At 37.5% G+C, this 27,573-nt stretch overlaps 3 protein-coding genes across 11 annotated transcripts; 2 read left to right on the forward strand and 1 right to left on the reverse strand.

The window, feature by feature from the left end:
- The first annotated feature begins 287 nt into the window (after positions 1 to 287).
- On the forward strand, positions 288 to 6,673 carry LOC127979715 (carboxy-terminal kinesin 2). 5 transcript variants are annotated; one of them, XM_052585324.1, is made up of 17 exons: positions 288 to 400; positions 674 to 700; positions 1,205 to 1,288; positions 1,405 to 1,501; positions 1,600 to 1,653; positions 1,849 to 1,884; positions 1,986 to 2,190; positions 2,280 to 2,445; positions 2,536 to 2,703; positions 2,862 to 2,981; positions 3,242 to 3,526; positions 3,695 to 3,859; positions 5,096 to 5,234; positions 5,755 to 5,894; positions 6,087 to 6,160; positions 6,259 to 6,334; positions 6,414 to 6,673. In XM_052585324.1, exons 2-17 carry the CDS (start codon positions 689 to 691, stop codon positions 6,456 to 6,458), a joined length of 1,866 nt encoding a protein of 621 aa, XP_052441284.1. In that variant the 5' UTR covers positions 288 to 400; positions 674 to 688; the 3' UTR covers positions 6,459 to 6,673. The 5 variants fall into 5 exon arrangements, with proteins under 5 accessions (XP_052441284.1, XP_052441286.1, XP_052441287.1 ...); XM_052585326.1 differs by having other exon boundaries at positions 1,989 to 2,190; XM_052585327.1 differs by having other exon boundaries at positions 1,408 to 1,501.
- Positions 6,674 to 7,693: 1,020 nt separating this feature from the next.
- On the forward strand, positions 7,694 to 16,670 carry LOC127979714 (zinc finger and BTB domain-containing protein 22-like). Its single transcript, XM_052585323.1, has 4 exons — positions 7,694 to 8,015; positions 9,391 to 9,617; positions 10,458 to 11,333; positions 12,281 to 16,670. Exons 2-4 carry the CDS (start codon positions 9,393 to 9,395, stop codon positions 13,211 to 13,213), a joined length of 2,034 nt encoding a protein of 677 aa, XP_052441283.1. The 5' UTR covers positions 7,694 to 8,015; positions 9,391 to 9,392; the 3' UTR covers positions 13,214 to 16,670.
- An 820-nt stretch (positions 16,671 to 17,490) lies between these two features.
- Positions 17,491 to 25,799, reverse strand: LOC127979713 (death domain-associated protein 6-like). 5 transcript variants are annotated; one of them, XM_052585317.1, is made up of 11 exons: positions 25,672 to 25,799; positions 24,507 to 24,806; positions 23,170 to 23,538; positions 22,381 to 22,512; positions 22,072 to 22,188; positions 21,167 to 21,398; positions 20,856 to 21,025; positions 19,941 to 20,124; positions 19,373 to 19,844; positions 19,050 to 19,173; positions 17,491 to 17,937 (listed from the first exon to the last, which is right to left on the reverse strand). In XM_052585317.1, exons 2-11 carry the CDS (start codon positions 24,726 to 24,728, stop codon positions 17,878 to 17,880), a joined length of 2,082 nt encoding a protein of 693 aa, XP_052441277.1. In that variant the 5' UTR covers positions 24,729 to 24,806; positions 25,672 to 25,799; the 3' UTR covers positions 17,491 to 17,877. The 5 variants fall into 5 exon arrangements, with proteins under 5 accessions (XP_052441277.1, XP_052441280.1, XP_052441282.1 ...); XM_052585320.1 differs by having other exon boundaries at positions 24,507 to 24,752; positions 25,672 to 25,787; XM_052585322.1 differs by having other exon boundaries at positions 24,507 to 24,749; positions 25,672 to 25,750.
- Positions 25,800 to 27,573: the final 1,774 nt, after the last annotated feature.

Here is a 27,573-nt window from a genome sequence, read left to right on the forward strand (position 1 = left end):
TTATTAATTATTATTATTCTTTAAGATGTTTATGTTAAGTTTGTATATTTTATTATATATTAATTTTTATTTATTATTAATGTATTTTTTATTTTTAGCCTGCTTGTTTTAGTAGAATATTACTGCAATATTCATAATATTTCTGTTGTATGTATCCCTGAAAAAACAACAGCTCTGAAATCTGTTTTGTTGACTGGACTTAAGTGGGCGTACCATTCTCCGCCCATTTGGGGCGGGAGTTATTGGATGCCTTGTATTGATTTGTTCCGATCCGACCAATGAGAGGTCAGTGCGTAAAGCGACACAAGCAGAATTTCAATTTGAAATTCAAACGGCTGCGAGACATTTTTGCGGAGGGGTGTGTTTCCGCAAGTATAATTCTCAGTTGCTTGCATAAAAGGTGTGTTATTTTCTGTTTATTTATATAACTTACCTCAATTTTAAGTATGACAAGTTATACTTTATTTCTTGATGTTAATCTAAATCATATTGTATGGATTTGTACGTTTATTTTGTAAAGTTACGTGAATGATGTCGGTTTTCGTCAATACACGTGTCAATACAATGTGTTTATTGGTAATTTGGAGTTTATGAATTTAAATATGCACTTGATGGGCTAAATGACATTAACTTTTTTTAAATGTTGTGTTTTTTCGGACTTGCCTTTAAGAAGAATTACACCCGATCCATGAACAAAGAGGTAAGATTATGAACAGTTGCAAATGCATTGGAGATAAAGGTTACGTTTAAAACTTTACATTAGTCCAGAAACATCTGAAAACTATGTTTTCGTTTTTCTCTCGGTCCATGCGAGTGTTTTCCAAGTTTCTCATCCACACTGAAACGTCGGAAAACTTTAAATCTGATTTACCGATTTAACATCTATTTGTACTACATGCGTTACATGACTAAATATGCGTCATCGTGTTCTTGACCAAAGCGTCATCTTTGTGTGGACGAAAGGCCAAAACGACGAGATAAAAGATGTAAAGTTAATATCTACTTTCAGGCATGCACATGCAGCCCAAGCTAATTGTTACTGCTGTTCAGTATAGTACACAATATTATGCACCTCATCAGCAATTTAGTGAGTGCTAAATGCATTATTGCTGCTTCGTTTTGGATTGCACATCTCTCATTAACTCTATGGTAATGTATACCTTTTGGAAGTCTGTTGATGTTTTTTCTCTTGGTTCCTCTGCAGAACACATCGTCCCGTCTCCCGGTCATGTCTGGGAAACGGGCTCACACCAACAGCTCAGATGGGGAGCAACAGCAGCCTGCGCAGGTGTGTTTATAGTCTCTTCTGATGTCCTTACCTTATGCTTTTATCACAAATTTTCATCTGTGGATTATTGAGAATATATTTAATGTTAATAAAAAAACATCCCCATTTTTCTCCAGAAGAAAATGCGCAGGGTTGACGCAGAACCGGCTCAGAGGTTCAGACCTGCGGCTAGTGTTGTGCCCCCGAGACGTCCTGCAGCGGTCAAAGCCCCTGGTAAATTATACTGAAATTTAACATCTTGTTTTAGTTTTCGGGGGCCATTTGACTAAAACAGCAGATGGGGTCTTCATGTTGTCTCTTTTGTTTTTCAGTCAAAGCTCTTCGTCCAACTGGAGCTGCAACAGTGGCTGTTGCCCCTGCAAGAGGTATTGCATAACATATACTTTAACTGATCATAAAAACACACAAAATCTCATTTAACACTACTAAAACCATGTCTTTTGCACAAACTATCTGTAAATATTAAATCTGCAAATATCAATAATCTCCATCAACATTAAAACCACAATAAATGCAAAATGTGACTGTCAACTTAACATCAACTTTGTCTTTGCATCAAGGTGACCAGAAAAAACCTGTTGCAGCAGTAGCTAAAGGTAAAACATACATGCATATGTTGGTCAAACATGATGGACTGTCATTTTTATGAAACCGTATCATAAAATAGAGGCCTAATGACTAGTTTGTCCTCTTTCAGCAGCTGCAGGTTTAGGGGTGTCGCGGAGGCCAGGATGGGACCTGAAGGGCAAAGTGAGTGACATGGAAGCCAAAGTCCAGAATTACCAGAGCAAAATAAAATCGGTGAATCTGGAAAACGATCATCTGAAGGACTCTATAACCAAAGCCCAAAAGCACAAGGCTGAAATCGAAGATGAGAACAAAGGTCTCAAAAAGCGTATCGGGTAAGCATGTTAAAATGAACTCCATAATGAATCCGAACCTGGTGGTCTTTTATTTATTTGTCTGATAATATTCCTGATTCTGTTTGTAGGGAATGTGAAGAGGAGCTGGAAAAGCTGGCGACTGTGAAAGATGACCTGGCGCAAACCTCTACAGAGAGAGATGGTCTTAAGAAAGACCTCAGCAAGCTAAGCGAGGAGCACAAGGTTTTGGAAGGACTCCGGGATCATTTGGAGTCTGAGCTCCGCAACATACAGGTAAACATTAATACAGCCACATTTCCACCTTTCATTATCATCTGCTGTGTGTAATCTGATTCTCTTAAACTCTCCCTGTGTCTTTCTCAGACTCAGCTCGCCATCCAGACCTCTACACTGAGGCAGTGTCAGGACAGTTTGAAGGAGAGCCAAGAGCTGGTCAGGAACCTCGAGGAAACAGTGGCCCGGCAGAGAGAAGAGCTGCACATCGGAGAAATGGAGCGAAGGAAGCTTCACAACACCATTCAGGAGCTCAAAGTGAGCTTTCATAGATTTTTTGAAGAATAATATAAAGCTATATTGTTTATTTGGTGTGTGACACTACCAAGTGGTAAATCATAACCATACAACTTATGTATTTATCTATTCAGGCATTTGTTCAAATATGCATTGATGAATCCACACCCCTCTCTTAGGGCAACATCCGAGTGTTTTGTAGGGTCCGTCCACTGCTGACTGACAATCCGTCTGATGTTCTGCACATCCAGCTGCCGGCCCATGACAACAAGGCTCTTACCCTTGCCAAAACAGAAGAGGTAAATAGATGTTGGTCTAGTCTATTGTGAGGACAGAAGGCCTTGACCTGATCACAGCTTTCATTGGGCAAGGAGCGCATGAGACCGTCTGACTGACATGTAAAGTAGTCAGTCATAGTTGAAGTTCAGGGGCATGTAACTGTGAAGTTACAATAATACACCAGCATGCAACCATTAAATATGAGTCTGAGACTAAATTTGGTATAACCTAAAGAACATTACCAACAGCTTTTCAAATGAATCCCTCTTGTCTCCCTCAGTCGCACACGGGGCGCACGGCTGACACTCAGAAGAGCTATAACTTCAGCTTCGACCGTGTGTTTGGGCCACGTTCCTCTCAGCGTGAGGTTTTTGAAGAGATCTCCCTGCTGGTGCAGTCTGCTCTGGATGGGTACAACGTTTGTTGCTTTGCTTATGGCCAGACTGGCAGCGGGAAGACCTTTACTATGGAGGGGGGCGATGTGGAGGACATGTGGGGAGTCATTCCTCGTGCTGTCCAGCAGATCTTCAAGTCTGCCAAAGCACTCCAAGAGCAAGGGTGGGAGGTAAGGGCGATGGAGGAGATTCAAATGAAACACCTGTTTAAATGAGGTTAAATATGTTTTGATATTAGTTGTTTAGTTTTTTCCTTCACAGCATCCGCAGAGAGGTGTTATTTTTAGCCTCCTCATGATTTGTTTATTAATGGACTGTTTCTGTGTTGATATTTTTAGTACTCCTTCACTGCCAGCTTTGTGGAGATCTACAATGAGACTCTTCGAGATCTTCTCTACACGGGAAAACCAAACAAGAGACCGGAGCATGAGATCAGGAAGCTCTCCAATAATGAGATCACCGTTACCAACCTGACCTACCAACAGGTCAACAATGAAGATGAGGTACTATCACATTATCGTACGATGATATTAAGATAACGCTACTTTGCACCCTCACAGACGCGTGTAAACATGTCGTTTCATGTGAGAATTACTCTAAACAGCGACTGAAAATGTATTTATATTGTGCCAGATGAGGCTTGCACAGCCTGAGTGAGATGGCACACACAAAGTTACTCACAGAAATGTATGATGCATACTGTGGTAGAATAAAAAAAGATATTTACAAAATATGATTTAGGTAAGCAACATTATATGGCCATGAATTTCCCCAAATATCCACATGATTGCAATCACATTTTTATACAAGCAGTATTTCAATAAACAAGAAGTTAAAATTAAAGCAACTTAGATTTTAGACAGAATATTGAAATATTGTTTTTGCTCAATTTACCTGACGAAAATAGTTCAGATCAAAGCCACAACAGTACTGTTGTGTCTCCAATCATCACGGTGATGATTCGTTACTGAATGAAGCCACGTTTTTGAACGAATTGAGTCAATCATTCAGTGACCCATTCAAAAGGACAGTCACTTGCCTTGTTTCTGAATGAATCGAATAAATGACCCCCTCATTAAAACAGACATTTGTCACTGTTTAGTTGTTTAAAAGTTTGAATGTTAAAAAAAAGAAGTAAAAAATGTATTTATGCTTTGTAATTTTGCAGTGTAAATGTATTTATGGTACCTTTCGTTGTTAGTGCTTCTGATGCAGCTTGTGTTTCCTCAGCAGTGATAGTTTATGTTTGAATGGTAAAAACTCAAAGTAAGAATTTGATGTGAAAGATTACACATTTAATATGGTTTTGGGGGGGGAAATACAATTTATAAACATAATGAGAAATGACATCTGTTTTGTTTACTTACAGCAACTCATTAAGTTTATAATTTCTTCCTCTTTCCAGTCACAGAGCACTTTTTTTTTTATTTGCGAGTTAAGTGAGAGAAAATCTGTTGCTTAGTCCAGGTTGGGGAAATTGTAATGTTGAAGAATTTTTTATGTAAATAAATTTCATATTGAAATGTGCATAGATTTTTGTCTGTACATGTTATCAGTTAGAGTTCTTAGAAATAAAATGGGAATTGGCCAAAATCTTTCTCGGCAGGTTTTCCAAAACATCAGAAATCGTAATTGGCCAATAAAATTACATCCGGTGCATCTCTAATCTGTGTTGTTTGATTTGTTGATCCATGAGTGTGCAGTTTATTAACGTGTCTGTTCCTTTCATCATTTCTCAGGTGCACAACTTGATCATGCTGGCAAACCAGAACCGGTCCACGGCCCGCACAGGCATGAACGATCACTCTTCACGTTCTCACTCTGTGTTCCAGCTAGACATAGAGGGGCAGAACTCTGATCGAGACACCAAGTGCAAGTGTGAGAATCACAGAACAACTTTATTTAATAGATAAACAGCACTTCATTCAGGGGAATGGAGGTCTAGTTAAGAGTAGTTTTAATTAGGGCTGTCAAAAAATAATTGTTTTATAATGTTTAATTTAAAATAAAAATCCACATTCTAATGCAAGGGCTTTCATCCCTTTACATTAAACTAGGCATACATGATGCTGTTTTGTCTATAATTAAGCAACTTAATTATATTTGTTTTATAAACATTATGCACTTTCACAGATAGTCATATTATTGTATTGATTTAATAAACGTGCATTAATATTCCCCTTGATGCGCCCTCTTGTGGCCTCAGGAGAGAAGCCAAAAGTTTTTTCCCATTACTAAAATTGTTTTTTCAAATTTGAATATAATTTGAATATTGCTAATATTTAAGTGCAAATTTCAAATTGAGTTTTTCAGTCGTTTTGACAGCCCTGGTCTTCACATTGAGTTTGTACATAATGATAATGGAGATGCCTGACTTTAAGTGTGTGTTGTGTTTCAGCCGTGCTGTGTCTGGTGGATTTGGCCGGGAGCGAGCGAGTGCAGAAGAGTCAGTCTCAAGGAGAGCGATTCAAGGAGATGACCTCCATCAACTCTTCCCTCACCAACCTGGGAATTGTGATCGCCGCTTTGGCCAACAAGGTATGTTTTAGCTAACCATATGGAACCAGTTATGAGTTATTTGTTCCTCAATATCATACTTTATTTTAAAAAAGCTAAATTATAGTCTTCTAGGCTTCTTGGTAAAGCATGAGCTATAAATGTTGTCTTCAGTCATATATTTGCCGTGCTGTAATGATTTCTCACATTTGTTTTGTTTCTGAACATCTACAGGAGAGTTTTATTCCCTACCGTAACTCAAAGCTCACATACCTTCTCCAGAACTGCCTCGGAGGCAACAGCAAAACGTACGTATAAAGCCTGAGATGGTGTTTTATTTAAGGGGTTTTCAGAATACAAATGTGTTTTTAAGGAACATGTGGCTGATTTCTTTTCCTCTGCTCAGTTTGATGTTTGTGAATATTGCACCTGAGGAAGAGAGCTTCAGTGAGTCGCTCAATTCTCTGCGCTTCGCCAGCAAAGTGAGTGATCTCACGTGATTTTTAATGAAAGTCTCCCAATCTTCAACACTGTCTATAACTCACATTTACTGTGTTGCAGGTGAACGACTGTGTCATCGGAACGGCTTCAGCTAATCGGAAGTAGTTGTGATCCACTGTGGTCATTGAAAATCATTTTAATCTCTTTCATATTTTTCATGTTTTACCCTCATCTCTCCTGTCTTTTGTATATTTTTATATTTCTGTGGTGCATTTTTAATGTTCTTTCTAGCAGACAAATTTTATTACGGTTTTAAACAGCCACCAAATGCATGTTTTACTGCATCTTGAAAGGGGATCAATAAAATGTATATTTTGCCATGTTATGCAGTGATGAGCCTCAATATGATGCTGAATGGACCGTTTCATTCTTGTGGATCTAGTTTTATGAAAATGCAAATGAAAATTGTTTTAAAATTGGTAACTTGAACTTCACAAACTCTGAAAGCTTCTTTTAATGTTTAGAAGATATCCCGTAAGTATACTCATAATTTAATTAAAGTTTATTTGTATATTTATTTTAAGTTTAAACAGTAGAATTACTAATAAGAATATATAAATGTGTGTATACATTTTATTTTTTTTTACCTATCAAAGTAAAATGAAAAACGAAAGAAACTTAAGACACTTCTGTTTTGTTTTAGCATAGCTGCCTTATTAACTGCTCTGGAACAAAGGTTATAATTTTAATAAGATGGTTATTTCTATGGTTTCTAATACTCTACAGCTGCTTGTCAATAAATTAGATTGTCATGGAAAAGTTTATTTATTTCAGTAATTCAACTCAAATTGTGAAACTCGTTAAATAAATTTAGTGCACACAGACTGAAGTACTTTAAGCCTTTGGTTCTTTTAATCGTGATGATTTTGGCTCACATTTAACAAAAACCCAATAATTCACTATCTCAACAAATTAGAATATTTCACAAGACCAATAAAAAACAAAACAAAAATTTTTTTTAGTGAATTGTTGGCCTTCTGGAAAGTGTTAATTTACTGAACATGTACTCAACACTTGGTAGAGGCTCCTTTTGCTTTAATTAATGCCTTAATTCGGCGTGGTGTGGAGATGATCAGTTTGAGGTGGTTTCTTTGACAGTGGCCTTCAGCTCATCTGCATTGTTTGGTCTCTTTTTTTCTCATTTTCCTCTTGACAATACTCCATAGATTCTCTATGGGATTTGGGTCTGGCGAGTTTACTGGCCAGTCAAGCACACCAACACCATGGGCATTTAACCAGCTTACCAACCAACCAACTAAATCATTGAGAACTGGTAAGGTTTTTGTTAAATGGTATCCAAAATCATCACAATTAAAAGAACTAAAGACTTATAGTACGTCAGTCTGTGTGCATTGAATTCACTTAATACAAAAGTTTCACAATTTGAGTTGAATTAATGAAATAAATGAGCTTTTCATTGACATTTGACTTTATTGAGAAGCAGCACGTGCAGCCATGACAGTAGAGAACAGGCTCCAGTGTTCGCTTCCCTTTTCGGTCGGCCGAGTCTAGAGCCTCTGTCTGGGATTTCTTAAAGGCAAATCCAGACTCCAGACCCGATGTTAGTCCACCATTACTCTCGGTATTCCCGACCGGTGGGAAACGCCGATCTATTATAATGAAAACTCGTCTTTTGAGCGCCTGACGGACATATTTAAATCGGTAAGATCTATTTATACAGATGTAAAAAGAGTCTGATTTCGGAGACGATCCGCTTCCGTGCTTCTTAAGGCCACATGGATTGGTTTCGCAGCGGCTGGCTAACGTAAATAAAACCGAGAAATCTTATTAAAAGGGCCTCTGAGAGTTTATACGTGGCGATTATTATTTATTACACGCTAAAAGCGAGCTGGGAAAGACACTGGATGTTTGTTGACCAAATATCAATGGAACTTTAATGAATATTGAAATATTCACACTGAGCCATTATAACAGGGTGTGAGGAAACTGTATTCATATGTTATTAGACAAAAGAAAGACCAGCTAACACAACAATAAAGTGAATAAATAAAGTGTTCTTGCAGTGCCTGGTCAATGCCCCCTTGTTCTTTGGACCTGCAATAGCATTTGCTGGGTTCAGACAGAAATAAAATAATATTTGATCGAAATTAATGTTGTATTATGTTATGAAGAAAATCAAAACACCGATTTTCAGCACCTGTTTGTACATGCATAGATCTAAAATATGTTTCTGTAAAGTTTATATATAGCATATCTTTATTTTATAAACAGCATTTTTTTTCATGTGAAAGTCATTTATTTTCAAAATAAATGTTTATGCAAATTAGCTCTCTCAAAATGAGGTGTGGAGTCTTGATTATTTAATTCTGTTGTCACTCTGGTTTATAACTGAACTGTGTGTGAATGGAAGTATATTCAGTAATTTAATACAGGATTGACAACCATATTTTGTTGATGTGTGTGTGTCCCAAGTAACGCACTATACACTGTATATTATTTGTGTACATGGTCGGAGTAGATACTACATACTATACCTTATAGATACTTAAAAAAATTGTTTTGTTTATTATGAATATGGATAGTGTGTATCATCTTTCATCACGTGTTTACGTTACTATCATTCGTTAATCCTCTCCCATTGCCTCATGGGATTGCACACTTAAGAATCCTTGCTGAAGCAGTAGGTTATTTGCGTAGTTTTCGCTTACTGTTTCTCGAATATTATGAATTCACACATACTACTCTTTTTGCATATTTTTTATTAAGAATTATATAAGGTTATTTTGTCATCCAGCATCAGAGTCTGATAGCTCCTCCTCTTCCAGTGTGTAATTAAAGCTACAAAATCTAATTGCATGAAGTGTCCAACATTTCACACTCATAAAGTTAAGTGCATCATCCAGGCATTTGAAGTGAATGTTTTCTTTTAGGAGTTTTCAGTGGGAACACACCAATCAGATTCTTTATGCTAAAACAGTGCATAATAGTGCATACGAATAGTGCATAAGCATGCAAATTTGAACAAATATTAAGTTTACATTCAAATGAGTTATTTCATGATGCTCTTCCCGTGCAGGAATGCAGTCGTCCATGGCGGAGCAAGGCTATGTTGACTCGGCCGGTTCAGCGACTGGTTCAGAGGTGCAGGTGTGCTTCCCCAGTGTACAGGCCTCAGTGCTGGACAGCCTGAATCGGCAGCGTGAAGAAGGACATCTCTGTGACCTCTCCATCCACGTTCAGGGCCAGGTGTTCAAGGCCCATCGGTGTGTGCTGGCTGCATCCTCGCCTTACTTCCACGACCAGGTACATGCTTACCTTGAGGCCTAGATGGAGTAAAAGATCTCTTGAAACATGTATTGAAGATGACTCTGAATCTACAAGGACTCATCTCCTTGCTTACTGTTGCTAGGTCTGACAAGTGATATCCTATTTGGAAATTCTCACTTTAGTTGTTGACAAACACTGAAAGAGACTCAATCAGATTGACTGATAGTCTGATTAATTAATAAAATTATCGGCATATGTAAGTATTTACTGAGAAACGCCTAAAAATGCAAATAATTTCAATTATCTTTGAACATGTTGCATAGAGTATATGTGAAAGAAATAAAAACATACATTTGTGTAATAAAATATTATTTTGATATGATATTCTTATATTTCATTCCAAATTATAATTAATGTTTTAATTCTAAATTTTTTTTAGCAGTCAGTAATAGTTATTTAACAGTTTAGTAAAAAAATTTTTTTTATTTTTTTCAGTTTTAGTTATTTTACTTAAACTATAAGCTATTAACTTTCAGAAACTAGCTGATTTTTTAAAATATTTTATTTTATTGCAGTAAATGTTTATTTTATTTTAATATCTATCAATCTAATATAAATCTATATGTTGTCTCACTGTGATTGCTATGAGTATTTAAATTGTGTTAAATGTATTTAAAACTATATAAATATTGCAACACACAGGGACTGCAATAGAGTTATATTAGATAAGTGCAACATCTTGTTAGTGTGTTGACAGCTTCCAGGTGCCAGGTTCTGTAGCATTTCACATTACAATCTAAAATGCAAAAAAAGCATATCAGATTCATCTGTGCAGAGTTTATTAGCCACATCGCAGTCTTTGTTTCTTTGTTCCAGGTGCTGCTGAAGAACATGTCCACCGTCTCCATCCCAGCCGTCATGGACCCCCTGGCCTTTGAGAGCGTCCTCAGTTGTGCGTACACCGGCCAGCTGCGAATGCTTCGTGAAGACATCGTTAACTACCTCACCGTGGGCAGTGTGCTTCAAATGTGGCACATTGTGGACAAATGCACTGAGCTCCTCAAAGAGGGCAGGGGAGGTTCCAGTGGAGCTCAGGGATCTGGAGACAAGGAGAGCGCAGGACAGAGCGGCAGCGCTAACAAGATCACCCAAGAGGATGGAGGAGACGCACCTTCGACTCCTCAACCTCCCAGCCGACCCTCCTTCAGCGAGAGCCAGTCCCCGAGCAGCACCAATTACTTCAGTCCTAGAGACGCACACTTTGGCGGGACGATGGTGACCACCGGAGCAGTGGGAGAGAGTGCTGCTCACTCCACCCCGACCTACTGCATGCCCTCCGGCGGAGAGGAAGGCTTCATGATCGAAGACGAAGAAGAAGACGACGATGAGCTCTTGTTTCCCAGGAAAAGAGATCGGGGAGGCAAGCACAAGGTCGCGAACTCTGTCTCCGATCAAGAGGTTGGAGTGAGCGACAGTTTTGGAGTTTCTTCGTATCAAGATGGAGACTCTTCTCCACCCCAGAAGCGACCGTCTTACAGTCAGCCGAGCATCATGCCCAGAAAACAGTGGGTGGTGGTGAAGACGGAGCACTCGAGAGACGACGACCTGATTGTGGTGTCAGGAGGAGAGGAGGGAGGAGACGATGAAGAGGAACGAGAGATGGAGATGATCAGACAGAGGGACAGGACATTTAACATATCGAACGTAAGGACCCTCTCTGGACTCAGAGAAGAAGCTGAAATGGAGGCACAGGTCAGTAGTAATTAACTTAACTTACATATTTTAGGGATGGATGATAAATTATTAATATATTGGATATAATTTGGTCTGTGATATAAAATAAAGAATTGTCTTTTATTTTAATATGCTTTTTATTTGTCCAATTAAGTTGCAAAAATGACTAGTTAAACTGCATTGGTAGATTTCTTCAACTGTTTTGACCTCGTTTACATTTAAACCAAGTTATGAAGTCTGCAAGTGCAGTAAGGCAAAATACACTCGCACTGAATATACTCTGTATTTTTTTTTGTGTGTGTGGGTGTGTGTCAATGATTTTGAGATATTTTAATAAAAATATGAGTCTTGGGTTTCCTAAGCGAAAAATCACCCTCATTTGAATATATATAAAGAAATATATTGAGGGTTTTTTGTCTTTCGTCCAGCTATAAAACCATTTTGGATGCTTGTCACACAATAAAAATGTCAAAAAATTTCAGTGCATTAGATAAAAAAAAATATCAGACCAAGTAGCATCTGCAAACAAAAGATTTTAGAGCTTTTCTCAGAACTAACATTTTACATTCATTTTTAACCAACTGGTCTCAAGGTAATTTTTAATGATTAAATTTTTTTATAAATATGCACCACAAGGTTTGACAACCAGAAAATCTCATGCCTTTTTAATTGCGGCATGAGTGTCTAAGTATTTTTGTATATCAAATATTTTCAAAAATGTACCAACATTTTTTTATCAAATAATTAAATTATAGTCAACTGACAGATCATTTCAGCAAATCAGTGATTGAGACTATAGTATACCCAGAGACAAAACTGGATTAGAATAAGAGATGCAAAGATATAATATTATGAAGTGGACAGAAATAGATTACAAAATGTAAAAAATATGCATACTTGTGTGGTGCACCAACAACAACAACAACTTATCATCCTCAATTTCTCAAATGTCTTTTTTCCTCTAGGCTGACTATTGCCAGTCCTCTGAAGATTACCTCAAGTTTGAGAGGGGTTTGATCGACCAGACGTCCTCCCAACAAGCTCCTGAGAATCCCAGTCAATGCTCCAGTAGGACCGTGTCCACCCGGCTCGGCTCGGTTCAGTCAACGGCCGGCCGAGCTCAGCTCTTCCCTCTGGATATGCAGGGAAACCAGATTCTCCTGTACAATCAAGCTGCCCTGGACTCTACATCTCCATTAGGACTTGCAGGAGGCATGTCTGGGGTGTCTCTAAAAGGTAGTCTTGAACACGGAGCGGTTCACTTACCCACCCAAGGCACTTTGGGGAGCGGGATGGAAGGATTAGACGGCGGAGTGGCTGGAAGTTCAGGAAAGGTCTTCATGTGTCACTGCGGGAAGACGTTCACACACAAGAGCATGAGGGACCGGCACATCAACATGCACCTGGACCTGCGGCCCTTCCACTGCCCCGTCTGCGCCAAGAAGTTCAAAATGAAGCATCACCTCACCGAGCACATGAAGACCCACACCGGTCTGAAACCCTACGACTGCCACGGCTGCGGGAAGAAGTTCATGTGGCGCGACAGCTTCATGAGACATCGCTCGCATTGTGAGAGGCGCAGCAGAGCCGAAGGAAGAGCCGGATCCGAAAGGTCGGTCATTTCTCCACCGCATCACATGAAGCTCGCGTCAGCTAACGAGACCAATCAAGGTAACATTGGTGCCAGAAGCGGGATCCCCGTCTTGTCTCCGCAACATTCCTTGAGCAACAACAGCGTTTCTTGTCTCAACATGGCCGCTTCTGGGCCTCTTCTTGGTATCAGTTCTCAAAGTGGGCCGCATGGCCTTGGATCTAGCGTTTTGGGCACTGGTGGCAATCGTAGCGGGTGTGTGGAAGAAGTCTGTGAGGGCAACGTTGATGAAAGCAGCGTCACATAAGAGGTTTCCCTCTGAAATCAACATCCCGGCTAAACCAGATCACTTGTCTTGGGTTTCAAGAGACTATGGGCCAGATTTACTAAACGGCAAATTAGCATTAGAGCACAATTCCATAAAAGCGCCGATGGGACAGGAATGATCTGCGGTTGATTAACGTAAAAGGTGCAGATTAACGAACACAGACGCAGCATCGGTTTTCCATAATGACCAGCGCTTGGGATTGTAAAAGTAATCTACCAAGAGCAGCGCAAATTACCACCTGTTTTTAGAGCATGCTTTTTTGGGGCATTAAATAATGCCACAAAAACCAGGGTGTTGACAAGTGCAAATCTTGGTAAATTGCATTGTGTGATTCATTTAAATACTCTCTTCCCATAAACTTACTGATTGAAATTGAAACTCTTACAAATGCATATTCTATAAGGTCACAAAAATAACTGTTTCCACGATTTTCAGTGCTAATTTCCCACTGCGTGTCTTTAGTAAATCCTGACAGTAACACAGGTTTGCGCTGGCGTGAGCTGATAGTAAATCTGGTCCTATGTGCACAATTCTCTGATTCTTTACCTCATGTCGGTGAGTGCACCATACTAGATGTCCCATGTGTGTTTGCAAATAATACCAATGACCAAGTGCCCACTGTTAGCTCACGTATGTATCTACTCAAAGACCAGGCTGCTGTGGTGACTGTCGAAACCGTATCCCGGCCAGGAATACAGGACGGTCACCATCACTTTCAAGCTGCCTCACTAGCACAGAACATTCGTTCACTGTTGCTCTAAAGTGCCGTTCTGTTATTATGTGTATGATATTATGTTGTACAGAGCTGTACAATACTGTAACTCATTTGGTCTGTTCTTGATGTGAAGTTTTATTGTACAGTCACTCAACTATATATAGTATATTCAATCTCAAAGGTTTTAAATTTCTTGTTTTCTTAAGTAAGAGACAAGAATGTAGTTTCCTCTGCACTTTGGTGTCTTAAGGCCCATTCACACTAAGGATGATAACTGTAATGATAACTATGAAGGATAATAACGATAACTCATTGGCAAAAATGGAAAATAACTATAGTGATGACTTAAAGGTTTGTTCGCAAAAAGGACTATAATAACAACAATAACTTAAAAGGTCTGTTTACACCAATAAACAACAAAGGATTGTTCGCTATAAAGGGTCATTGCAAAAAGGATAACTGTAACATTCAAATAAACAACGATAACTATTACAAAAACTATGAAGGCTCATTCACAAAGTAAGTCGATAACTATAATGTTAACTATAAAGGTATGTTCACAAAAAGAATAATTACTACAATAACTATCAAAGCTCGTGTGTAAAAAAAGGATGATAACATTAATGGATTTTTTTTTTTTGAAAAAGGATGATATTTATGACAATAACTATAAAGGTCTGTTCATACCAAAAACTATAATGATAACAATAACGGTTTGTTCGCAAAATGGATTACATCTATATTGGGTCATCGCAAAAAGGATGCTAACTATATTGATAAATGTAAAGGTACGTTCACATAAAAAACAATAACTGTTAGAATAATAAAAGTTTATTCACAAAAAATGGAGAGTAAATAACTCTAAAGGCTCATTCATAAGAAATTGAAGATGGCTATTAAGTCTGTAAGTCCGTTTACACAAATAAAGACAACTATAATAAGAGCTATGAAGCCTTGTTCACAAAAAGGACATATAACGATAACTATGAAGGGTCTGTTCACACAAATAACATAATTAATGATAAATGCCCATTCATAAAAATGTAACGACTACAAAGTTTTTAAAGTCCAAATCATCACAACTATAATGATAGTGAATTGAACAATATAACTCAAATCACTCTCAGGACTCTTTCAGCTGATGAACAATAAAAAACTGACAGCCAATCAGGAGTATGTTTTCCAAAAAAATCGTTAGCTAACTATGGTGGTTCGTTCCATCGAACTCTATCGGTAACGACAAAACTTGCATCCATACTTGCTTGCGGAAAACGCACCCCAGAATGATAAAAGCTTCAGAATCCCACTTAAAACCTTTTCTATCCTATTTGGTGTGAATGCGCCTTAAAACTTAAATAATCATTCAAATTCTGTGAGAATAATGACATCAATGAAGACATAGAGCAGGGCTATTCAAATCTCGCCCTGGAGGGCCAATGTGGTGCAGAGTTTTGCTCCAACCCTGATCAAAGTCTCCTGCCTGGGATTTTCTAATGATCCTAAAAACATTGATTAGCATATTCTCAGGTGTGTTTCACTAGGGTTGGAGCCAAACTCTGCACCGCACTGGCCCTCCAGTGCAAGATTTGAATAGCCCTGACATAGAGGTTGCTAATTGTTTTCAACCGATATATAATAATAATTAAAAACATTGACAGCCAATAAGAATCTGTTCCACTTTAAAGAGCTCAAGCACAAAACAACAGAGCATGCTTATAATAAACCGAACATAATTGTGCTTTGGTGTGGACGCTAATATAATTATCATTTTTGGTGTGAAGGGCCTTTACTGATTGAAGGGCAGGGAAGAGCAGGGTTTGTAGGTAGTTGGATCCCTAAATGAACCAACTCACAGTGCAATCTGGCTTTACAGTGTGTCCTTTTACCCATAAAACCAACATCAACATTGAGGGGGACACAACTTCCTCAATACAAAGTCATAAGCACCTGGCATCCGTCTACTGAACTCCTGCAGTGTTTTAGATGTAGCTTATAGTGAACCAGTAGTGATAGTTTCCATGTTTGCCTTCCATGAAGGCCAAGACCTGATTTGCGAATGGATGAAAAGCTTGAATGAAGTATGCAAATGACATGCCAAATTAGTGTGAACGTCTCCAACTGAACAAGAACGTTTAAGACATTCGAAGATGATCTAACGGATCATGATTAGGACCGATCAAGACTGTTTTAATCGTCTGAGTGGATGTTTGGAAATGTCAATGGAGTGATCAGTAGTTGCCTTGTACCACAGATGCACCACAGAAACCATATACCTCAAACATTTGTGCAACTATTCAAAATATTACAATACATAAACCGGGATCTGAAGATAGTGAGCTGGAAGGAATCACACATGTGTTGCTTATCCACACATTCGTATTACTTTTATATCAAACCTGTGTGTATTTCAGATTAGTGAGCAAAGCTGAAGTGTGAACAATGGAGTAGAGAACATTTGAAACCTAATTTAACAATGACCAGTAGGTAAAAGCATGATTCAGTGCTTGCTTGAGTAATCTGGTTAGAGATCTGTATTTTGTACTGATGAATAAAATATATATATTTGTTCTGTCTACAACTGTTGTGGTGAATCTGAACTTAATATGCGACGGACGGTAGCAGACGAAGCATTTTCCTGATGTGGACAGAATTACATGTCAATGGTTTCACAAGGTTCAAGATCTTCAAATGAAAGAGAAATAAAGTATGTTGTGCACAAATTATGATTCATTCTTGACTTATTACTGTTTGAAAGTCGATCAGTTTTAAAAAGAAAATCGCCTTTTTCAATATTTCAGTTTACCCTGATTGTTTTCAAGTGATAATTCACTCAAAAATGCCATTATTTCACAACTCTAACACTGTTAAAAACTTACACAAAAGAAGATATTTTGAACATTGGAGTCCAAAAACTCATATCTTTTGTGTTCTGCAGAAAAAAGAAAAATAATTCTCATTTTAGGGCAAAATATCCCTCTCTCTCTCCGTCTAATACACATATATATATATATATATATATATAAATGGAAAATGTATAATTTAAGCACCATATTGTTTGTTATTAATTTAAATGTAAGTATAACTTTTTACAAACAGATTTAATATGGTTACCTTTCTTTTGATGCACCTTTTTTCATGCCAATTAAATCCTCAATTAGTTAAGCAGAGTAATTAAAAACCATTTTTAATATGACAATACTGATCAATTTAATACATCAATCATCAGCAGTTTACAGAAATCATTTCAATAACAAAGTCAAGTGCAGCAGGACACTTAACTCTTGTGCTTGGTCACCTGAGGCCAGTTAAAGGGACAGTTCACACCAAAATAAAAACTCTCAATATTTACCCTCAAGTCCTTTTATATCCATATATTTTTTCTGTATTGCACACACAAAAAGGTGGAATGAATCTCTGAATTTTTATTTTTGGGTGAACTGTTTTGTTAAGATCTGAAAACAAAGTTTCCAATGTTTGTAAAGAAGCTCATAATTTATGTGGAAGATTAATTCCACAGTGAAAAAATCCACAGTGCACCGTATAAAGTTATCAACATGTAATACAAAACGGAGCATTTATTGAGTTGAGAAGAGAAAGTACTCTTCCCCTCATGACTCTTGGCACAGATGAGGATTGCATCTAAACCCTCAAACTAAAACCATAAATACAATACAAGATAAACCCTCGGGGTAAGAATGTTTAGAGGCAAGTCCCATACACAATATACCAAAATACCTCTTAAAAGCCTGAATGGATAACAGCGAGCCATTTTCCCTTGTATAAAAAGTAAACGGTGGCATTGCGTACGAGTGGTTGAAACCCTGACTGAACCAGTCCGAAGTAAAATCAAGTTTTTTAGTTCTCTGTTCACACTGGCAGGCACTAACGGAGCAGGACGCTGACTGATGCCAGCTCTGTACCCTGTGACTCAGTCCGAATCAGACAGAACGATCACTTCCTCCGGGTCACACTGAGTCGCCACATTCACCTGTGAACACAGGAATAACACGAGTCAGTGCTTTCTATAATGAGCCGATAGAGATGTGTGTACTGCTCAGTCACAGGAACTAAAACTGTTTCAAAAACACATTGACACCTAATTAAAAAAAAACAAAAAAACAAAACTTTGTAATACTTTGAGTAAATATTTCAGAAAGTCACTAAGGCAACATTTCTCATTTCTGTTTTAAGTTAAAGTACTAAAATGACTAAAACTGAAAAGAACTATAAAAATGAAACTGACATAAAACAATAGCAAGTAATAAAACCAACAGAATTACTAAAATTTTAAGGTAAAAAATAAAATAAAAAATATCTTACTCATTTAGATTATTAATAAATACTACAAGACTGTATTAATGATACCAACATAACACAGCAGTAATATTATTAAGATGACTGAGAGGGTTGTTGTGGAACACAGTCATGCTAAAATATTTGTATTATTAATAAATATAATTATTTGAATTATTTTCAATATTGAAAAAAATCTTTATTTAATTTATTATCTAGTATTTATGCATATTACATTTTCAGTACACATTTTCAAGCCTTGACTCAAGTTGTGTTTCTGATTCATAATGCTGAAATGAAAATTCATAAAGCTGATGCAAACCAATGAAACTGGATCCCTAATCTGATTCACAGCAATATTCCTCTAGTTGTTGGATTTTAAGTTTTTTTATGTTTTGTTTTTTGATTTGAGGACAAAAAAACAACTAGATCATACTTTTCTCTATGTTTGGTTCTTGTTTTTTGCATGTTTTATCTACTTCCACGATTTCAAAACAAAAAGTTACCAAGCCAACATTTCACATTTTATTGTAAAGCTGAAGAACTAAAACATATATAACTATGAAATAAAATATACATAAAAAAACGAATTCAAAATATTAATAATAATATAGTCCTATATTAATGAACATGAAAACAATGCAGTGAATTTACTGAGGTGACTGAGAAACTTGCAATGGAATAAAGTCATGCTAAAATAACGGAGCCTTTATGCTACAGGAATGGTGTAATAATAACATGAAAAAGCAATTCAGCAGAAATTCAAATGCATTTACTGTAGTGTTTCAATGCCGGTGTAAAGCAGACCTTATTTTTCTTGGGCGGAGGTGTGTCTCGTGAGCTCCGGCCCGTGACCTGAGCCGAACTCCTCGTCCTGGTTAAATCTTCTTCCTCAGGACAGCAGATCACACCCATATTCAGAGGAATATCCCTGAGAAAAACACAACTGCATGAAGCAAGCTTGTCCTCCAGATGAACACAAAAGCAGAAAACCAGTGTTCAGTGAAAATCTTGACAAGCGTCCTCAGACACAGATCAGCAGCCGTAGATATTCTTAACATGCCATGTCAACTTCTCTAAAGAGATATGATCATATAAACCCCCACCACACATGATTGGTTCAGCTTTACCTGTCCCGTGTGCAGGTCCCATTGAAGGCAGCGGTCTGTTTTCCAGGCGAGGATCGTTTCCTCTTCTTGTAGTTGCCCATCTCGTCGATCAGCAGAGGGCTTGTTTGAGGTAGAGGACTGCAGGTGGCTGATCTCACAGGTGTTGACGGTGTGTGCTGATTGGTGGAGATCGTCTCAGTGCAGGAAGTGGTGCTCTTGATGTCACTCCAGGAGATAGGTTCGGTCTCGTCTGTAGGCATCGGATCCAGAGTCTCTGTGAACGGAGGGCTTTGTTTGGCAGGTCTGCCGTCTGTGTCTGTTTCAGGTCCTGTCTCGTGTGTGCTGCTGGCTGGAGAACGCTGGTCGTCATCGCCCGGATCCTCCTTGGTGTCCTGCACCGATGATTTGATGGACAGAGGAGAGTTCTCATCTATCGGCTGATCATTGTCACTGTTGTTCAGATGCTCTTCTTCAGCATCCTCTTCATCGTCATCTGAAACACATCAGAAAAGGAGAAATGGGTTTTCTCTGCAGGAAGTGGCACAGCAACATGAAGGAAGGAGATGAAGATGATTTCTGCACGTCTTACCTGGACCAGCTTGTTCTCGACTGGCCTGGATCTCCTCTTCAATGTCAGGATCAGAGGAATCATCCTCTTCTTCTTCATCTTCCTCCTCCTCCTCCTCTACTTCTTCTTCTTCTTGTTTTTCTTCCTGTTCCTCTTCTTTCTCTTTTTCTTTCTCTTTGCCGTCACTCTGCTGTCCATTAAGTGCCTGTAAATGTGACGGAAGGACAAACAGGTTCAAGACTGCTCGTGGTTTCAAGAAGATTCTGGATTCATTTTGGACAACGCAGAAATAGGAATATATTTTATTAACATTTTAAATGAAGTAATTATGTAATATAATAACAGCATTATTAACATCAATTAAAAAGTTAATTGTATTATTTATTATTTGTATTATACATTTGTATTTTCAAATATTTTAAAAGATTATTTAATGTATTAATTAAAATAGAAAATAGTAATATTTTACATTTTTGTTTATATCTTACTTTTTTGTTCATATAATGTGTGTGCACTGTGTATATTTATTATGTATATATAAAGACACACACAGCACTTATTTTAAAAATATTTTATATAGTTATATTCATATAATTTATATTATATATAAATACAAAAACATATACTCGGTACACACAAATAATATCGTGCATAAAAAACTTTAATTTTGGATGAGAGCATGATTAATCATTCCCCAGCAATATATCTTACTTATAAATTATATCTTTCATCAGAATCTTTTGCAATCGAAAAACAAGATTTTTAAAAATCTTTTATTTTGATTACTATGAAATATAATCATAATTATTTTCACTTTTTTATGTACGTATTTAAATACATGAAGTATTTTGCATTACATTGGATTACAAATACATGAAGCTGAAATTAATTATTGAACAAAACAAACAACATATTAGAATCTATTTGGTTCTTCACCTCTTTTTTCAGTCTGTCTCTCTCTTGTCTCTTCCTCATCTCCTCTACCTCGATGTCTTCCTGTTTCGTGGCGTATCTGGTGATCACCTCCTCTAGGCTGCTGAGAGCCATGTCTCTGTTTGAGCGGAGCTTGCGAGTCAGAGCTGGATCAGTGAGAGCAGGGTCTAATGCTGAAGGAAACACAGAAATTCAAACTTACAATCACTAAACATTACATCAATCCAGAAATGTGCAGACATCTTTGGTGAGAGTAAATCATATGACTTGATCATGTTTTCTAGCTGAATTAGAGAGTAACTGAATTGAGTTACTAGGTTTGAAGGAATCTGTGAGGTGGGAGCCGAAGTTATAGACCATGTCGAGATGCCGTCTCTCCTGTAGTTTGTTGCCCGTCTCTCTGAAGGCATCTTGAGCGATCTGAATGATTTGTTTGCGGGCGAGCATGAGTTTGTAGCGTTCGTTGGCGCGCTGAACCACCTTCAGGATATCTGTGTAGTCCGGTGGATTGTGAAGAGCTTCTGGACTGTTAATGTAGCGTTCAATCTACAGACCAACGAGAAAAGAAGACAGTAAAGACAAAATGGAAAGCAAAGGAAAATTATAAATTTTCTTAAAGGGATACTCACCTAAAAATACAAATTTTGTCATTTACTCACCCTCATGTCGTTCCAAACCTGTACGAGTTTCTTTTTGTGTTGAACATAAAAAAATATATATTTTTAATTTTAAAGAACCAATCAGTTGTTCATCCCCATAGACTTCCAAAGTAGGGAAAGAAATACTATGAAAGTCAACAGAGACCATCAACTGTTTGATTCCCAGCATTCTTCAAAATATCACAATAACACAAGAAAGAAACTCATACAGGTTTGTAATGACATAAGGGTGAATAAATGACAAAATATTCATTTTTTGGGTGAACTATCCCTTTAATATCCGCCCTCTAAATTTCATTCCATGAGCAACGTTTACCTTTATTAGGGTGTATTTTTCATTTTGTTAAGAATTTAAATAAATTGAAGATAAACATCAGATGTCTTATTAAATAAGCTCTGGTTGTTTCTGATGCTATTTAATTTTAAGTTTACAATCCATTTCTGATCAAAGCTAATATCCTAGTCTTGAGGACAGAGGAGTGGGGAAAGTATGAAGCATTATTTATGAGAATCCAGAGGACTCATCTTGAGGAAGGTGAGTTCACAAGCAGAAGAAGCACCTTTTTGTTGATCTCTGGGTAGCGTGTCCCACCGTAGGAAATCTTCTGCTCGATCACTCGACCCGTCAGTGTGTCGCAGTCCTTCAGCTCACACAGTTTCTCATAGATCTTCATCATCTGAGACCACACAAACATCAACTTATAACACCTGATAAATCTCAATACTTCAAAGTCAGTTGATTATATCAAAACGGTTTCAATTAATATGACACCACACCGTAACTTTTTACTATTCATTGAAAACTAGGTACAAAGACTTTTCCAGAACTTTCTATTTAATTGATCTGAATCAGGAATGAAGAGACGTACCTTGCGTTTGAGCTTGTGCTCCTGAATATAGCTGGAGTCCTCCTTCTCCAGATCATCGATACTCAGCTCCCGCTCCTGGAGCCGCCGGATCTCCTCATTATACACCTTCAACAGGTTTTCCAGGTATGCGATCTGAAACAGAACATGAGATGCACACTAATTACAATACACAGGAATAAATATTCAGTCAAAACCTCAGTTCCTTTCAGTGTCCACAAGTATAAAGCAATAATAGTAGCATTTTAAAGAAGTCAATTCCAATCATTTTATGCACAAAAATATCTTTAACATCAACAAATAAACCTTTTGATACAGATCTAACACAGACAGATATTTGTAAGTCTTTGTATATTCTGTGGAAGCCTACTTGTAAGCTGAAAAAAAAAAAATAATAATAATAATTGTTTGCTTGTTTTTAACCTGTATTTTGCATTTCTTTGCATTGTGGTTTATGATTAATGGAAATGTCTTAAAATAATATCCTGGCAAAACATTACAAGTAAATTTTCCGTGATTTATTGTATTTTTTTTAAATGTAACACTTTTATTTGCCAGAAGTGGCTGCTTTTTCTAATAGGAATATCCCACATCCTCACTTTAAACGAAACACAGCATCCAAACTTTTCTTAAATCCCAATGGAAACCTTAAAAATAATTTCCATCCCTATGGAAAACTACTGAAAACAAAGCATTTTAGGTCTAATAGGGTTAATGTAGAAATTCAAGACCACTGTTAGATCATCATATAAATTCAGTGCATCTCTGAGTTATGATGGACTGCTCTTATACCTGTCTCCTTGAAGCCCTTTTAGGTTTCTTGGTTTCCTCATCCGCCTCTTGTTTTTCCTCTTTTTCTTTAACCTGTGCCTCCTCATTTACACCTGTGCCATTGCTCGTGTGCTCAGGTTTAGTCTGGGAGGGCACAGACTGTATGGAGCTTCTTTTCCGAGCTGTGTGCTGTTTAAGAACGGTGCAGAGTTCATTAATGTAGACAAAGGTTTTGCCCGTGTTGGCCTGGGCTCGTGTGAGGCAGCGGCCTATGGTGTTACGAAACTCCACCGACGTCAGGAAGGTCGGCAGGGCCTTAGAGTATCTGGTCTGGAGGTAGGTCATGACCTCGGGATGGTCCTGAGAGTATTTGGAGCAATGGTCCACAAACTGGACGAGCAGAATAAACCGGCAGCATTGGGTTAGATTCAAGTCGGGAAAAGGGAGGAGAAATACAACATACTTTTAATATGACAACAGCAAAAAAAGACATGGTTTCTAATGGTTTTATGGTAAATTTAAAGTAAAGAAATATTTAGGGAATAAACTGATTGGAACACTACGCATTAATATGGTCTCCAAATGTACATATATTGTATTACAATGCTCCAAAAACACAACTTTCCAATAGATTTCCATTATTTTTTAATTAATTTTACAAAACAAAGTGTATGTATACAGCTTAAAGCTTGAACAGCTCTACTCCCAAACACTAGATTATGGAAATCACTTTTCATGTATCCTATGACCGTACTACAAAAAAGTAATGTTCTTCATCAGTATTCAAGTACAAATTAAGTGCAAATGTCTAAAGATTCTTAAATCAAGATACATTTACGTGAGAAGCAAAATTACATAAGATAAGAAGTCTTGTTTTCTGATTTTTTTTTACCAAAATGAAATGTTTATGATAAAAATATCTTTCAATGGACTTAGATCCAATATGCTTAATTCAAAGAGAAAACAAATGTTTGTACTCCATTGACATTTGTTCTTGTTTCAAGCATAAACATTTATTTTAGTAAAATTTCTCAGAAAACAAGACTTCATTTCTTCACTTTGCTTCTCAAATATATGCATCCTAATCTAAGGATGGTTAGATTTTTGTATTGGAAAACAGATATTATTTGTTTACAATGCATGCCACATTTATTGCCATGATGACTTCCTGATCTTAAGAGTTTCTGCTCCAATTGAAGACTTAAAGCCTTTTTTTTGTGAAAGTGTGAATTAAAGAGATTTTAAGACATACAGAAATCCTAAAAAAAAAAACTTGTCAGACATCATAGTATTTGTTAGCTATTTTTTAAGGATGTACTCAGTATATTCAGACACATAAATATTGTTAACAAACATACTTCTGCAAAGAGTTTTTCATTCTCCACTTTTAGGACATGCACATCTTTCTTTGCGGAGGCGAACGGAGACTGCGTGATGTGTGTTGGAGACGGCAGCTGCTTCTTCACAGGTGTTTTCAGCTGGCAGTTCGTAGCATTAGAATAGGACGTGGATGCAGATATGCAAGCTTCTTCATCATCGTCATCAAGGATCACAATGCTTTCCATCACTCCTCCGGCCATCCGGAAGGAAGGAGAGAGGATCTGCTGAGGAGTAACCAATGTGGAGGGGTCAGGCCTGCATCTCAATTACACCAAAACCTAAAAAACACACCAGTTACTCTATGAGTTCACTCTTTGTGCAATATTGACGTCATATAACCCAGCCAACAGAGTAGATGCATTTATATTTCATTTATATTTAAAATCGCAATGCATATTCAATTGCATTTTGATATCTCAAACTCTACAGAGTATGCATTAGTTTATCTAATATTTATTTGTTTAGTTTTCGGTAAGTACTTGAGCACTGAGCATCGAAATGATCAAGAGACACAGTCAAAGTCCACACTGAGAGGCCAAAATCTGTCTCTACCTAGAGAAAAATATAGCAATCAGTATAATACTTTTGCATGCAAGAGACATTGTGTTAATAAATGTAATAATATGGCCGAATAATATCAATAATCATAAATATGTTGGTGTGCATTGAAACTTAAAAGCAAAATGTTCTTTAAGATAGTTTTGAATGGTATTAGTCACCACTGTAATAAACTTGAAACAAAAGACTGACTATATATGATGAGTAATGATCATAATAATGTATTTTGGCGGTAACTATAGTTACCATGGTAATGTTACCTTTTTATTTAATACTATAGCAACCAGATGTAATGGATGACTAAGGCCAACGACAACTTAACATTATAATATTAATAATTTCATATTTTAGGTCATAAATGTAATATTTGAGGTTAGATTGCCTGCTGATCTCGAGACTGTGGCTCTTTAATTCGGTCAAGCAATAGTGCTTCCTTCCGTGTTTGTTAAAAGCCTTAAACCCTCCAACAAGAATTGTAACTACATATGTCATACTCCTCACAATCTTTAAAAAACATCGTAAAAATCATTTTGATAAAATCTCGTTAATGAACAATAAATAAAAAGACAATCGGAAACAACTTACGTGCTCGAATCTTGGAACTCAGCGCTGGATCTAAATACGGCTCAGCACGAGACGCGCTGATTCGCTGGTGGACAGTAATCTGATCGCTGATTGGCTGAGAGCTGTTTCTTCTGTGATCTGATCTGTACGCAGTGATGTCAATGATCAGCGCCGCGCAGGGAACAGGAGACCTGACCCAAACATCTCAGGGGACGTTTCAACAGTTTACAGTTAAATTATGTGTCATTAAACTAAATAGTACTTAATGTCGTCATATCATGTGCCAAAAGTTTCACCAAAGTTTGGTAAATAATTGTTGGCAGGCAAACTGGGTGAATTTTTTTTTTATAAAAATGGGAAAACACCCAATTCTACGGTCATTGCTCATAAGGTTGTATCGAATTCTTCGACATGACCACCGAATGTTTCATAAATTCTTCTCTTCTGATGATTAAATCCCTGCATTAGCAAGTTGTGTGAAGAATAAAAAAATGCCTCTTCATACACAAATAACTTAATGGTTTAAGAAAAATGGAATTAGACTCAACTTTAAAACTCATTTTTAGAATTTTCTGTTTGATTGATTGATTAATTTTATTTCATCCTTCACTAATTACATTTACATGTATTTATTTATTGCAATATATAAATATTTAATGTATTTTAAAAACATGTTCCATTTATGCCTATATGTGAAAGGTGTAATGACTTCATTTTGTGTTCACTTTCATCTGTCATCAAGTCTAAGAAAACCTCCTAGTGATTGATTGTCCTAAAAATGTTGCCTAAACTGTTCAGCCTTGAGACTAATATATTTTCATATGCTTACTATTTTTCAGTCAAAGTCCGAAGATGTGGACTGTTGTTCTTCTGCTCCTTGAATATACTCTCATTGTTTTGGAGACTTAACTATTATGCGCCACAGCATAAATGGCTGCCCACTGCTATGTTCACGGTTTGTGTGTGTTCACTGCTGTGACTCAAATGATTCGTGAACCCCAAACTGACTCAAATGATTTGCAAACCCGCTCCGAACTGACTGAAATGATTCGCGATCCCGCTCCGAACTCCCGAACTGGTACAAAAGATTCGCGATCCCCGAAATGACTCAAATGATTCGCGATCCCGCACAGAACTCCCGAACTGGTTCAAAAGATTCGCGATCCCCAAACTAACTCAAATGATTTGCGATCCCCAAACTGACTCAAATTATTTGCAAACCCGCTCCGAACTCCCGAACTGACTTAAATGATTCGCGATCCTGCACCGAACTCCGGAACTGGTTCAAAAGATTCGCGATCCCCAAACGAACTCAAATGATTCGCGATCCCGCTCCGAACTCCTGAACTGACTCAAATGATTCGCGACCCACTCCGAACTCCCAAACTGGTTCAATTGATTCACGCTCCATACTCCCAAACTGACTCAAATGATTCGCGATCCTGCTCCGAGCTCCCAAAATGACTCAAATGATTTGCAAACCCGCTTTGGACTCCCAAACTGACTCAAATAAATCTCGCTCTGTACTCTTGAACTGACTCAAATGATTCACAATCTGAAGTTCCCATCCAAATCAAATGACACCGCCAGCGCTACTATCGGCTTAGTTCTCTAATTTCATAACATTTACGGAAATTAAGGTACGAAAAGTATGTTGTTAACAAATTAAATATCAATATTTCCATTCCGAACTGCTTTCCAAGTCGAAACATGCACGAACTTAACCAGGTGCCGTTTTTCCTACGTCGCTTATTACATCCGAGATCAAATTACACAACCAAGATGATATCATCGTGCTAATCATGATCCGGCTAATTGGGTTCTTCGAACACACCTGTTGTGTATGATTAGTATCGCTGGATTGAGTTATCTGAGATAATTGCGCGTTCATGTGTTGGCGTAAAAGGGGATATATGTATTGAT

The sequence above is a fragment of the Carassius gibelio genome, chromosome B19 (assembly GCF_023724105.1).
Source record: "Carassius gibelio isolate Cgi1373 ecotype wild population from Czech Republic chromosome B19, carGib1.2-hapl.c, whole genome shotgun sequence".
In the NCBI taxonomy this organism is placed as follows: domain Eukaryota; kingdom Metazoa; phylum Chordata; class Actinopteri; order Cypriniformes; family Cyprinidae; genus Carassius; species Carassius gibelio.